Below are 14,797 nucleotides of genomic sequence, written 5' to 3'. Positions count from 1 at the left end.
ATCCACTATAGTAACACACAATCCATGTTTATTTGCTTTATAAATATACAGATCCTTTTTTTCCTGCACCTTCTCACATTTTAATCTAGTCAGTTTGAATAAAGTTATATGAAATATAAAGAATGAAATCCATATGTTTTTTACCTAAGTGGTAAACTATAAAGTCAGGAAGAAAAGGTGAGCCATATTCATTAGATCTGTTTATCATTTTGCAATAAGAAATCAGCTTAAGAGTGTTTATGATCACATACTAAAGATCACCATATTTATTTCCCAAAGTCCAGCAACTCTGGATGGCTCAACTGTGACACTGAAAATGTTCCTCAGATGCTATCCCAGGAGGAAAGTCAGCTCACACAGCCAGGAGAGGTCAAATACAAGGCTGACACTGCTGAGGAAATGCATGTGCAAAATCTGCCAACTGCTTTGTAGCTACTGATCTTGACAGCACCAGGCAAGTGGCAATAATTCATGTATTTCTAATTCAAACATCCTAGTAGGCATGCATCCATGGAAATATAAAAATGCAGGCCTGAAGATAAAACTGCAGCATGCCCAAGACATTCCAGCATGACTTGGAGGCATTACATCAATGCTGAAAATGTGCTGATTAGGTCTCACTCTGGCCCTGATTAAGGATGGATAACAAGAATCTTTGCTATTAGCAATGCATCCATCTGCTGGGAGTCACTGAGCCTGGTGTTGTGCCTCAGAGCTGTGATCTGCCAATATGAAACCATCACAAAAAAGCCTTTGTGATTCTCCCAGGCATCAGCCAGGGCAGCAGCAGCAGCAGAGATGGGGCAGTGCTGGTGCCTCTGCCTGCCCTGCACCCCTGCAGGAAGGGCTGACTCCAGCCAGAGCAAGCACAGGACGTGACAGCAGGGATTTGTTTGGGGAGGAAAGACTGGAGGAGACTGGTCTGTTCAGCCCAGCAGAACAAAGGCTGGGGTGAGATGTGATAGCTGCCTACAGACATCAGAGGCTCAGAAAATACAAGGGTTTTTAGGCTGGGGCACAACTTTGGCACAATAACAAATGCATATAGTAAAGTGACTGTTAGGCTGGGAGTCAGAGGAAGGTTCCAGAACAGGGAAATCCCTTGCCATTAGGGGAAACAAAATAAAACACAGCCGTGAGTGGTCTGGAGATGGAGCCTAATCATTTACCAACAGGACTCTCACAGGGATGGAGAATTTGGCAGACACACAGTCCCCATTTCCTGCAGCCCTGAAGCACAGGTTTCCCAGTGGGCTGAGGCACATCAGCAAACAAATTTTTGGTGTTTGCTGATGTGCCCAAGCACATTTTTGGACTCTGGGCCAGCAGTCACTGCCTGTCCAGGTCCCACTGGTGCTCATGGCAAAATGGGATTGTTTTAACCCCACAGGTTAATTTGCCAAGGTATTTTCTTGCCGGTGAGAGGAAAAAAGACAAAGCAGGACATGCTGGAGCTCCCCTTACGTTGGTGGGTCCTTCTTCTGCCCTGTCACTCAGCTGAGCAAGGAGGTTGAGGGAGAAGTCCTGGCAGCACACCACGAAGCGCCGGCTGCACTTTTCCTCAAAAGGCTTCACATCTGGCTCAATCCCTGAGAAATCGAGTCTCTAGACAGCAAACAAACACATCTGGTCTCATTAAAAAAGAAAACAACCCCCTGAATAATGTTAAGTGATCACATTACTGCCAATACTATCTTTATCAATTTTTTAAAGTTGAAAGGTACAAGACATTCACAAATGAGTGTGATTTGATGGTGTTACACAGAGGTATTCAGGACATGGATTCATGGGTATGTATCAATTTTTAGCAACCTGTTTTGTAGAGCACAGCAAACTAAACCTCAGAATGATTTCAGTTCCTTCCTGCTTAGTTGTAACCCAGGGGATCTTCCCAAACACCACTTAGAGCTCGGGCAAGAAAGCAGAACACGAGACAACAACCAGAAAAGTGCTTTCCACCATGAAGGTGTGGCCAGCTTAGAGATGGCCCCTGTGCCTGAAATACAGACAAGGCACACATGGGACTGTAAACAACATTTCAGAGTGGAAGGCAGGCCCAGCTGCACAGCAGTAACTGGTATGGCTAGAAACAGCAGAGAGTGTCTGGCTGGGAAATCCAAACAGGCTCAATGATCATCACTTCCTCCCTAGCCCAGCACACCCTGGCCTGTGCCTCCATACCCACCCTCCTCAAAGAGCAGCCAAACACAGCAACCAAAGACCCTCAGCCTCTCACACACCCATTGTGCTGGGCACTGGGGACAGAGCATCCCTAAATACCAGCAGGTATTTCTGCTTCCCTTATTTTCTTTTCATGAAGAAAGTACATTGCAGGTATACATTCCTGCTCCCAGTTCCCTTAGCACCAGGCACACAAGTGTGCATGTACCAGCACTGACTGGAGCAAGGACTCTGAATGCCTGGTGTTACAGCAGATCCAACTGACCCACACCAGAATGAAGCACTCTGGGTATAGAAAGAGGGCAGTGAATTCAGCCTAACCATTTGATCAGGTAAAAGAAGTTATCTTAGATGCTCCACACTGAGCAATATTTCCATTTTTATTATCTGACTAAAATACAGGAAGCTTCTCAGAGCATCTCCTAAAAAAAATAAACCAAAAAGACTCCTGGATGCTTATCTTCCTTCTGTTAAAGACTCTAAAGAATTGCCAAGAGAAAAGCTCATTTTGTACAGCTAAACCTTTTAAAGACTAATTGCATTTCCTTGTTAAACCAGAATGTTCTACTTTACAGGTGTGAACACGCCAAACCAGAAGGAGAACCAGAAACCATGACAGATCCTGGAACAGTTCTCTAAAACTCTGTTAGCAATTGCAGCTCATTCCACTGAAATCCCACACCTGGACCCTGGCAGAGAATTCAAGTTCAAAGCCAAAGGAAAACAGGCCAATAGGCAATGACCCCTCCTCCAGTGCACCAGACCAGCACAGGGCTTTTTCCAGTTTGTCTGTCCCTACATGTGAAAACTCCCTGAAGACTGAGGGAGTAAACTCCCCTGTAAACCCCTGCCATGGCCTTTGCCACCTCTGCCCCCTGCACCAGATGTGCTGAGCCCATGCAGCACTGCAGCCATCCATGCAACACCTCTTTTGCTGCTTCTTCTTGCAAGCATGAGAACTTCTCAGAGCCCCAGAAAAAACCTGGTTTGAAATCCAGCAACACCAAGATGGATCACACAAATGCCAGCAAAGCTGGAGGGAGGCCATGTGTGGGGCTGCTGAAACTCTTCCCTGTATTAGAGCTATAATTCCTGAGCACTGGCACCTCATTCTGCTCTCACTGGCAGGAGTATGGGCTGCACTTCTGCTCTGCACTGGAAAACATGCTGCTCCTGCAGGCAAACCCTGTGGCCATGCAAGGGGACAAGGGAGGTGACACAGTGAACAAAACCTCTCACTGGGAAATGTGGGAGTGTTTACCTGGACTTCTGGGTCAAAAGAAAAGATGTTTTGTCTTCCATCATTCCTGCTCAGTTTGTTTAGTTGATCTGTTTCTCTTCCATACTATGACAAAGGAAGGCATTGACATTAGTGCCTGGCCACACAGAGGCAAACACTTGCTATTGGGAAAGAACTGAATCAAAACAAAACAATTATTTTTCAGGTTGCCTTTGTGATACAAAGCACTGCCATGGTGCAAGGACAGTGCAGAGATGTGGCTGTGCTGAAGGAAAAAACAGACAGAAGCAGGCAACCACACCTGGAGCTGAGGAACACAGTCTCAAACCATGGGTGAGACAGACAGGTGGGATAACAGAGAACCCACCAGGACCTGGTGCCTGCCCAGAGCTGGAGACACAGCAAGCAGAAAATCCCTCTCCCAGAGAAGCTGGACAGAAGTAGCTGTGGGTGGGGAGAGTGGTCCTGCAAACACAATATACCTTCATCAGCTCTGGATGCATGCTTCTCTCCAGGCTCTCCAGGATGTTCTCTGACTTTCCCTGTGTGCTCGATTCATCATCTGCAAGGACACCAGAAACAGATGTTCAAAACAACTGCAGGAGCAGCACTCTGCCAGAAAGCATCCTGCGGTATTTGCTAACAATAGCACAGAAAACAGTTTACTGAGACTTTTCCATTCCTTGGGAGTAAGATTTTTCCATGCATTACCAGTATCAAAGTGTACTATTACAGTCTGCTAGGTCTGTCCAGAGCAGAACTTCACAGAGCCAATTTTCCAGCAGCCTTGAAACTTTGCCATGGATTTCCCTTCCAGAAGAAGGGTCACATTTCCCTCCACTTTTATTCCTCAGAGTATCATCTGTGTTACACTGAGCCCCTTTGCATGATACTGTGTGTCAGCCACAATTCTTGCTTTAAATTCAGTACATCATACACTTCTCCAGGCACCCTTCCTGTATCCTGTGCAGAAGGGAGGTGTTTGTTTACAAACTGACCTTGCACAGACTCCACAGCATCTTTCTTCTCTTGCACCAAACTCTCAGTATTGCTCTGAATGATCTTCCTCAGAGTTACCAGCCATTCCTCCATCTCCTGCTCAGTTTCAGCTGCCAGGTAGTGGCTGTACTTGTCTATTGTCTTCAGCTCAAACGCGTAGCGGCGCATCTTGGGACACTGAGCAACAAAAACAGATTCATATTGCATTTTCCTCAACAATATAGTACCTGCCACACAGCTCCTCTCTGGGAAAGCATCCTGAGCTGAAACACCACAAAATACAAGGCAGGCACCCTCCCTGACACAGCAATCTGGCTGCAATCACAGAGGGCTTTGTGGCTAGAGCAGTGCACAGGTCCATGGCCAGCTGCTCTGAGTGAATGAAAGCCAGACTGGAGCACAGACATTGCACCAAGGAGCAGGAACAAGCTCCTTCTGATGTCACCAGACCTGTAATATTTGCCCAGAGAAGTGAGGAACTGGATTTGTCTGACATGGTAAGTAATGCTGCACTCCAGGACACTTAGAGGCATCTATCTTTAAAAAGCAAATGGTACATTGCAGCTTTTTGCAGCTGTGCTGGCCTTTAAAGAGCATTTTCCAACCAGAAACCAAGGCAAATCTGATGCAACTTGGGAAGTACATCCCATAGATCACTGAGGTGTGTGCATTATTGCTTTTACTGTGCTCAGAAAGATAAATGGGAACTCACAGCTCTGACTCATCCATGCTGAAGCAAACCACTGGGGTAAATTAGGCCACCCTGCATCACACTCAATGCTTGCAGCTTCTGCAGAGACAGCAAGGGCAGAAGGCAGAGCAGCAGTCTACTGCTGCACCTCACTCTAGCACAACCAAGCAATCCAGGATTAGTCCTGTACAAATACCTGCTCCTAAAACCTTATGGCCCCTGAGTAGGTCCTGAATTCCAAAGGATTACCTGCTTGCACGGACTTACCAAGACACAGTTTAAGAAAGAAAAAGCTGGAGCAAGCAACAATTAGAGGAGGAAGGTGCCCCAGATAAAGCAATATCATTTACTCACTGGCCTATTGATCAGTTTAGCTGGCCAGCTTTGGGTTAATCTGCAATTCCATGCCTTCAGGCCTCGAGAGAGCAGGCCTGTCTGTCTCAGAGCCAGCAATCCATAAATCCATGCAGGAAAGGACACCTACCTGAACCACATCATTGCAAGCGTCCAAGAAAATGCAGCCTTTGGATTCTTTTGAAATCTTCTCATCTTTGTAGGAATTCAGAATATAGGAGCCATCTGTGAGCTGTGACAAGTAAAAATACCTCCTCTTGAATACCTGTAAAAACACAAATTCTTGCTCAGGCAAGTATTCACTCTGCTGTGCATCACAAAACACGGTTTCCACATCTGCCCTCCCTGCTCTTGAGAAAAAACTGTAACACAAAACACTGCTGACCCTGGAGTGCTCAGATTCACCCATTTGAATATGGCTTGCTTTTACAAAGAGAGATTTCCATCATCTTCTTTAATTTTCATGCCCTTGTTGTTATTGTAAGTTTGCCATCTAAAGCAATGCCCCAGGGCTTCCAGCTCATCTCTCAGCTGGCTCCAGCCTCATTTATCTTTACAAAGCAATGCTGCACAGTAAATTCAGATCAGCACAGTACTTGAAGATCCATCCCACCCTAAAGCAGGTATTTCCAGAGCCTTTTTCATACAGACTTACAAAGCAATTGTCTGGAAAACTTAGGAACAGACATGTGGAAATTCCTAGCACTCAAATGCAAGCCAAGGGACAATGCAATCCATTCAACTGCTTGGGTTTTTTGTGGCTTTGGGTTTGGGTTTTTTTATACAAACTTATTTTCATGAACTGGCTTTGGCTTAGTGTCCAATTCTTACATCAAAAAGCAATAATTTCAGGAGAATTGTCCTTGTGTTTGTACTACTAATTTTCATGATGAAAAAAATGCTCTCCAATATCTCTGAACACCTTTCTTCATGCTTGTCAGCCTAAAGCTACTGGACTATAATTCAGGAGACCATTTTGGCAGCAATTGTGGTAGCACCATATGCTGTAAGGAGCAGGGTGCATTTCACTGTTGCTGGGTATCTGTGTGAGGAGAATCATGAAGGAAGCCAGGCCAAGCAGCACACTGCAAGGATTTCTACTGTTCTGTCTACCTGGAAGATCTATGAATAAACACAGCATTTTTCATGCCACATGGGAGATTACAAGTAATTTCCTGTTTCTATCATTACTGACACCAGCACATGTTCAGCAAACCCCCTGGCTTGCAGAGAACTGGGAGGGAGCCTCGTGCCCTGAAGCATAACCCATCCCTTCTGAGAGTAACCTCTGGCCTCATTTGGATGATAATTAGCTGTAGAGATGCTCCACGGGCTGCTGAGCTTTAAGTTTTATCAGATTTAACTAAACCTTTAGCTCAACAGAGCATAAAGACACATGGAAAGCCAAGGATGTGAAGCATTAATCCAGCCTAAACACTGATTTAGCACTTCACTGAAGCAATCTCAGGAATTTTGGCAGTGGATGCTACAGAAACCCATGACAGATCTCTCTCTAGATATTACAGGGTTGATATCTGTTGTGGTTATGGGATTTCATGCTAAACAGTTTGCATTTGCTGAACTCTGTTCAAAAGCAAATGCAGAATCAAACAGCAAACACTTTTCCTGTGATCTTCCCCCTGTGCAAGCACTGCTGTCAGAAATCACTGTCAGAAGATGAAATTAATACTCTAAACCTATGAGCAGAGGGAACATCCCCTCTGATCAGGCTACAGGTGCTGCTGGTGAGCACTGAGATGGCAGAGGGAGGGCTAGAGAGCTGGGGAAGTGCACTTGGGCAGAGAAGGACAGAAGGACAGTCCTGGTGCTGTGGTTATAGCATAGGCCACCAACACTGAGAGCTGAGCCAAACCAGGGCAGTTCTCTGCACAGGAAAGGGTGCTCTGAAATAAAGGGTGGCAGCTGCAGCCCAATGAGAGTTTGCTTGTGGCTCAGCTCTCCACAGAACACACTCTGCACACACTTAGCACAGTGTGAGACACCAAGAGCCCAGCAGAGAACCAGCACTGACGAGATGGACACACCACAGCAGCCTCTCCACGTGGTGGCAAGGCTGAAGGTGGCCAAAGTCCTCAGCTTCCTCACATGTGCCTTAGAGGTGTTGCTGATTATGTGGTAAACCACAAAACTTTCTAAGAGGAGAACCCCAGAATCACAGTGTAGTTGAAAAACAGACTGCCCAGTTTTAGTTCTGGACATGAAGAGTTTTCCTTAGTGACTACTTGGCTTCCTCTTTTCCTCTTCCTATGATGCTCTGTTTCTAGGGAAAAAGCCATGAGAAATATGACTAATCTTCCAGATAACTTAGGAGACCCTTGGCTCCAAGACACAGCTCAGAGAACAGCTCCTGATCCTCAGTACTTTGATATGAGAGCTTCACTGGAGACCCTGGATCTTATAAATTGAACTGAAGCCAGTGCAGTTCAGGTAACTTCTCTGAAAGGCAGGTCTGAGGTGCAGGGCACTGAGACCAGCACCAGCAGAGGCTCAGGCTAGAACAGACCAAACTGACTATGCTGAGCACAAATGACACCGCCTCCAGAAATTTCAGGGGAAAATGTTGCTTTAAGCTTGCTTGGAAAAGCAGAGGATCAGAAAATCCTTTTCTGTCTATCACCTCCAAGCCCATTTTAAAACTCAAATTAAAATTAGCCCTATGAGCAGTCCTGTTCCACTTCCCCTGGAAGCATAACTCATTGAATTAAACCTTGGAACAGTTAGGCTTTTGGAGATTATTTCAACATATCCTTACAAACTCCCCAACAATCTCTCTGTGCAATGACAAGGCAGCTGCATGGTGGGACTGCAGATTGCTCCCTGCCATAGCAAAAACCTTTGGAGGAACTACTCAAAATCTCTGCACAATCTGAGCAATGTCACACTGGATTATAAAGAGCAGAGAACAGGAGACAAGGCAGCTGCTGCTTTTAGGTCAGTAATGCTACATCTCTGCACTAATATCACCCCTGCCTTAAAAGCAAAGATTTATCATTTTATTTTAAAGCTGGCCTCTCTACATGTTTCCAACCAGCAAGGAAACTGTAAATTCAGAAAGCTGTCTTTGCAGGGCAGCTGTTTCCTCTCCTGGGCCTCAGCTGCTCATCCACAAAACAATCTTGCTTTACCAGAACATGCTGCACCTTTTGGTCAGCTTGCCCGTCATGGTCTAACGTGCATCAGCCTTACATGCTGGGGAGGGGAGGGTCAGAAACTGCTGCCAGGCTGGGTTTTCCAGCCCACCATGGATACAAGAGGGGCAGATCCCATCCCAACCCAAACCCTGTTTGTGCTCCTGGGAGTTTTGGAGATGTGGCCTGGGCTTCATTTCAATCATCAGTAACTGCACCAAACTCACCTTCATGGTAACAGTGATGGTGCTGTTGACATTGGCTTTGTGCAGCCAGCCCTGCTTTATCACACCCCCCTTCTGGGAGCACAGGGAAGAGGAGTCCTGAAAGACAGCAAACAACCATAAAAAGAGGTCAGGTAAACTGTTTCCCACAGGAAATTCCTCTTGGACAAAGGGATTTGTCCACCCTGGAGAGCAATACCATTTAACTACAGCAATACAGTGACATGTAGAATGTATGTACAACAGGTACAGCTAGGCATACAGTGCTACAAATAAAATAAAATAAAATAAAATAAAATAAAATAAAATAAAATAAAATAAAATAAAATAAAATAAAATAAAATAAAATAAAATAAAATAAAATAAAATAAAATAAAATAAAATAAAATAAAATAAAATAAAATAAAATAAAAAAATAAAATAAAATAAAATAAAATAAAGGATATTCCTTTCCAATAAAGAGGTAAACCAGGCTAGATTGAGTCACCTTTTAAAAAAAAAAGATTACATCTATTCTGATAGAGCTGCACAGTGATTTTGCAATGAGGCTCAGGTTCTTATGCAGGATTTCAAAACAGGGAAGATGGAAATTTTCAAGATAGTCTGTTTAGGAAGTTGCAAAATGCAGAACTCTGAACTTTTCCTGTCATATCCTTTTGTCATCCTCATATTTTAAATTTCAGCAAAAACCACCAAACCCCAGTAAAATAACTGAAATGTAACTGGCTGATTTCACATTTACCAAACCACAAAGTTGCAAGTGACCCAACCAGGCTGCTCATGGCACACCAGATGGGTTCCACCTGCTCCTGTCCCATGGTCCCAAAAAGAGAGAATGGCTCTCCACTCATACCTAACCATGACCTCCACTGGGAAGGGAGGTAAATGAGAGCCCAAAGTGATGAAAAAATCTCACCCTGGGGTTCCCAGTGACTCAGCAGCAGAGGCAGCCCCAGCCTGCCCTGCTGAGCCATGAAGGAGCTGCTTTACAGAGCCTGCTGCATCCAAAGGGAGGGCTTCACTCTTTTCACGTCCAACTTCCAGAGTATATTTTCTGATGCTTTATTTCCCTGGGTAAAACAACCCATGATCTCTCCTTTATAGTGGTTCACCTTTTTTAATCAAGAGATTTCTTTTACTTGAATTTCCATTACACAATTCTAATGCAAATGCTTTGTTGGGAAACTGTAACAGAATCCTTTAGATACAGCCATGCCAAAAGATACAAACCTCAAAACATCTGTGAAAGCACTTGCAATACTCTTCCACAACAAACCTCAGTAACTTCTCTTGTTTGAGGATTTGGGACACTGGCCAGAAGAAGAAAGGTCTCCACATTTTGATAGAGTATTTTTGTCCTTTTGCTTTTCTGGAAGCATGCTGATAACAGTGCATAGCAATGTCTCCAGCCCAGAGCTGATAGTTTTTAAGAGGCACCACCTCAAGTTACTGATGTAATGCAAATTAACAACACAGCTAAAAAAAGATTAAGGCCAAACTTGACAAAACATTTCCATTTACAAAGAAGCCAGTGCAGTCCAGATCTGAGGTGTGCTGGGACATACCCCAGTAATTTGAGAAATGTGCAAGAAACAACCCCTCCAAATCTTCAGCTCTGCAGCAAAGTTCCCTTTTGCTCTGTAATTTCTCAGCAGCAACATACTGGTGCCATGGGAATTTTAAACAGCTGGGCTAAACCAGGCTTCCCTCTGTAAACAAAAACTTCCTAATATCATGTGCATGGATTTATCTCCACGTGGTACTTGAAACAGAAAAACACTGCCTGTCCCTTCTGTAGCACATGTGATACTCATGGGCAGGAAACATGGCATCTGCACCATCCAAAATAACCACCAGCTCTGAGATGTCCCTGCTGGCAGAGCCCCCAGCCCACCCCACAGAGGAGCTCCAGGGCTGCCAGTGCTCCCTGATGCCAGCTGAGCACAAAGATGCCCCTTCCAGAGGTGCAAACACCTCCCAGCACTGGCACAGGACGGGCAGAGCAGGACTGACAGACACACTGTCAGCAGGGTGGGTCAAAGTGACTGGTGAAAAATTGCTGATTATGTGGTAAACTACAAACTTTCCAAGAGGAGAGCCCCAGAATCACAGTGTAGTTGAAAAACAGACTGCCCAGTTTTAGTTCTGGACATGAAGAGTTTTCCTTAGTGACTACTTGGCTTCCTTTTTTTCCTCTTCCTATGATGCTCTGTTTCAAGGGAAAAAAACATGAGAAACATAACTAATCTTGCAGATAACTTAGGAGACCCTTGGCTCCAAGACATTATCATGTCATACTTTGAAATAAATCACTGCCTCACTTTTGATCACAATTTCACAGTAGAAATCAACTCACCAGAAAACTGTTCCTATGAACTGAATTAATTAAACACAAATTAACTTCTCAATGTATTTCTTCTTTTTAACAGGAATACATTAAAAAAAAACCCAAAAACCAACCTTCTCCTTACCTCATCCTTTTCAAAGTCTTCATCAATTTCAAACACATGGCTTGGAATCTTGTCTGGCCTAAAGGATTTGCTGAAATCACAACACATTTTCATGTTTAATGAATGGAACATGAGGGTTGTGTGAGCCAGCAGCTGATGCTGGATCCAGAAGCAGCAGCCAAAGTGCAGGCTACAGAGCACAGAAGATAAATTGCAAGAGACCTTCAGCTCCCTGCAGCTGGGGAAAGCTAAGTTCTGAGCGCATTTCATGGAAATTAGGCACAAAAAGCCTGTAATTAGCTTTCTCTTGTTAGCTCTTGATTCTGCAGAGTTTTTGCTGACTTGCTTTTATGGAACAAAGAGAGAGCACTCTGGTTTATCTTCCATCTTTACAAAAAAAGAAGCAAGATCAGACTACAAGATTATTCAAAAATTTTAACATTATTTGATCAGCATTATGACTCCACTGCTGCTTCACATCCCCTCGAGACCCTCAGAACACACCCACTACATCCAATTAAGAAGAAAAGCATTTAACAAGCTTCCAGCACATGAGCAGCCTGGACAGGGGTCCAGACATGCCCAGAGTGTGGGCAGTGAGCAGAGCAGGCGCCACCACACAGGAAATAACAATCCAGAGAAATCTGAGATGGATGTGCCTGCCTGAAAAACCCAATTAGCTCTGGAGCTGGAGCACTGGCACAGCACCGGCACAGCCCAGCGTTTCCAAGCACAACTCTCCAGCACTGGCAGCACCAGCAGCAACATCACATCACCCTCCCTGTGCTGGGGCACAAGAGAATCTGCCTGGCCTGTGTGAGGCATACAGGGAACATCAGCCCAGTGGGGCAATGAGGCTCCTGGGCAGGCACTGCCATCACTATTTACCCTGCCATGACTCTGGGCTGCAGTCTGTCCTCATCCCAAACAGAGGGTGTGGGCACACACTGGAGGGTGGGATGTGAAGCACTGACCCACACAACATTGTGGGCACCTCCCTGGCACAGCTGGGGGACAATGGCAGGACAACACAAACCTCTGGCTCTAACCTTGCTTGTGGGACAGGCACCAGGGAAAGGGCAGACTGCTTCTGCTCAGGCTGTGATCACACATCAGCATTCCAAGGGAGCACGACACTTACCATGGCAACATCCGAAAGTCTCCTGAGTATTCCTCGTATTTGTAGTTCACCACGAACCAGTCAGAGCTGTAGGTTTTAATGCACTGAAAGGAAAACAATGCAGCTCTCAGAAAGCTACAGCAAGCACAACAAAGCCCAGCACCATCTGAGAGGTTACACACTGCAGGGTGAGGTAAGCACGAGCGGGAAGGGCGTGGGCAAGGCTGCTCCACTTGCTTCATGTAGCAATGCAGAATTCCATAAGGAACCTTTTCAGCACAGAGACAAAAATCACACAGCATCCGGCCTGCCACACAGCTACAGATTTTGGATTTACATCACTCCAAGGCTCTAAAAAAGGAGTAGGGATATGGGAGGAGACAGTTTTCCAGAAGGCAAAAGTTTTGTGTCCTCAGAAACACAGCGCATCTAACTCAACACAGCCACTGCTTTTTGTTCTGCTGCACTTGAAGGGAATGGTCCTGGAGAGCAGCACTTCACAACAAACCCACAGCACTCCAGATGCTCCAGGAAGGTTGTGGATCCCCTTGTCAGGCAGGTGATGCAAAGCCACACACCTTGGCTGTGTCCAAAACCCACTGCAAGGACACTACACGTGAGATACCTGTGAGAACTCTCCTGAGCAGGTCAGGCAGGGATGCCCACAAAGGAGAAGCCAAGGGAGCTGCAATGCTGCAGACCAGGAGCTACAGCTGAGCATCCTGTCCAAGGGCCATCAAGGGCTGAAGGCAGGTGTCACATGGGCTTTGTCCCTACCTCTTTGACAAAGAGACTCTGAGCTTTCTTTAGAGCATCTTCTGGCACTGTTGACTGGACAGTCCTTCTCTGTCGGCCGATGACTGAGATCTGCAGGAAAAGGAGAACTTTTTCAGCACAAACTGCATCTTCAGGGCTTGACACTCCTTTAAATAAATGTGGTGGGCCTAAGCCACCAGTGGGTCATTTTGGTTTTATGTGTCAGTAATGCAGCCAGAATTAACATGTGGTTAATGGTGGAAATTTTCCAAGGTAAGCAAGATGGGAGAGGAGCGAGCCTCAAACATGGGAGAGAGCCAGAGCAAACTCACAGACACATCCTCAATTGGAAATATCAGGAGGTCCCGGAGGGGATCGCTGTAGATCTGAACTCTGCGCTGCAGGATCACGTTCTCATAGTCCAGGGGTTCCACCACTTTCGTTTTTTCCTGCAGGAAAATCAGATTATGAAAAATATTACACGTGTAGCATCTAAAATAACCAGTAACTAACATCTTGTCTTAATTTCAAACTGTGTGACCACTGGACTGCCCATTACTCAGCACTCTGATGCTCCTGTGCTGCAGGTCAGCACTGATGAGCATGTTTTGCAGAGAGGGAAATGAAGGGTTAAGTTTGAAGCAATAATCTATGGGAATAACAAAGCACTGTGCTGCTCTGTCTCAGCACAGTCTCTAATTTCCTAATGGAGCAAGAAAGCCTCCTGGACAGGCCATAGCTCTCTTTAACAGCTGCAAGATCCAGCATCTTTATGTCTGAGCAGCTCATATGTGCAGCTTGGCAGAAGCACAGGAAGGCTCCTGCACTGGCTCTGCTCAGCTCAGGGCTGGCTTTGCTTGAGGAGCAATGAGAGCTGTGCTCTCCTAGGAATGAGCAGAGCAAGGCTGCAGCTACCACTGCCAAAGCAGGAATCTCAGCCCCTGCAAGGAAGAACAGCATCCCCCTGGAAAGACAGGAAAGCCCTCTCCATAAATCACAGCCCAGACACAGCCAAAGGCCAGAGCCCAGTTTTATTCTCACTCACATTTCAGGGAAGCAAGAGGAACTTCTCCAAAAATCCCTGGAGTCACGAGCAAAAACTATTAGGAGAGTTTCATTACATTCCTTATTGTACCAATTTTGTCTGTGTAACAAGTCCAGAACACAGAACTTAGTAAAATGAGAAAAACAACTTCTGAAGCAGGCAAATGCCATCTCAGCTGCCCAGCCTGACTTCAGGTTTCATCAGCAAGAGTCAGGCTCTCAGCACTGCATTGTGAAAATCAAACTTCACACACCAAAAGCCAACCAATGACTCTGTATAGGAGTGGTCACAATAAAACAGGAACCAAATTCTGACCCATCACCTTTGTCTTGTTTTGAACCTCAACCAAAATGCTGAAGCTTGGCCCTGCCACAGACAGTGTTCATGAAGGCCCTGCAGCAGCACGTGGTGCCATGTGCCTCTGGACATTACATCCTTGAAGGACAACATGGAGAGCTTGGGCCCTCCCCTCTCAGAAGAGAAACATCAGATGCTTCCCCATGGGCAGCAAACATTACCCTCCAGTCAAATGTTTTTTCTGGGATGAACTGCTCACCATGACTGGAGTAAAGAGGAGACCAGTACAAG

General features: G+C 45.5%; 1 protein-coding gene across 2 annotated transcripts in view; it reads right to left on the bottom strand.

The window, feature by feature from the left end:
* DOCK11 (dedicator of cytokinesis 11) overlaps positions 1–14,797 on the bottom strand; it is a 76,921-nt gene that overhangs the window by 47,051 nt on the left and 15,073 nt on the right. For both annotated transcript variants that reach the window (XM_058032519.1, XM_058032518.1), the window contains exons 2-11: positions 13,497–13,613; positions 13,186–13,275; positions 12,430–12,512; positions 11,310–11,379; positions 8,842–8,937; positions 5,596–5,730; positions 4,420–4,597; positions 3,904–3,983; positions 3,443–3,526; positions 1,465–1,605 (exon numbers count right to left, since the gene is read on the bottom strand). In XM_058032519.1, the coding sequence (XP_057888502.1) occupies positions 1,465–1,605; positions 3,443–3,526; positions 3,904–3,983; positions 4,420–4,597; positions 5,596–5,730; positions 8,842–8,937; positions 11,310–11,379; positions 12,430–12,512; positions 13,186–13,275; positions 13,497–13,613 (1,074 nt within the window). The remainder of the gene's footprint in view (positions 1–1,464; positions 1,606–3,442; positions 3,527–3,903; positions 3,984–4,419; positions 4,598–5,595; positions 5,731–8,841; positions 8,938–11,309; positions 11,380–12,429; positions 12,513–13,185; positions 13,276–13,496; positions 13,614–14,797) is intronic.

Source organism: Melospiza georgiana, chromosome 12 (assembly GCF_028018845.1).
Source record: "Melospiza georgiana isolate bMelGeo1 chromosome 12, bMelGeo1.pri, whole genome shotgun sequence".
Classification (NCBI taxonomy): domain Eukaryota; kingdom Metazoa; phylum Chordata; class Aves; order Passeriformes; family Passerellidae; genus Melospiza; species Melospiza georgiana.
The sequence above is the reverse complement of the archived record's forward strand: the minus strand, read 5'-3'. Positions and strand labels throughout refer to the sequence as shown.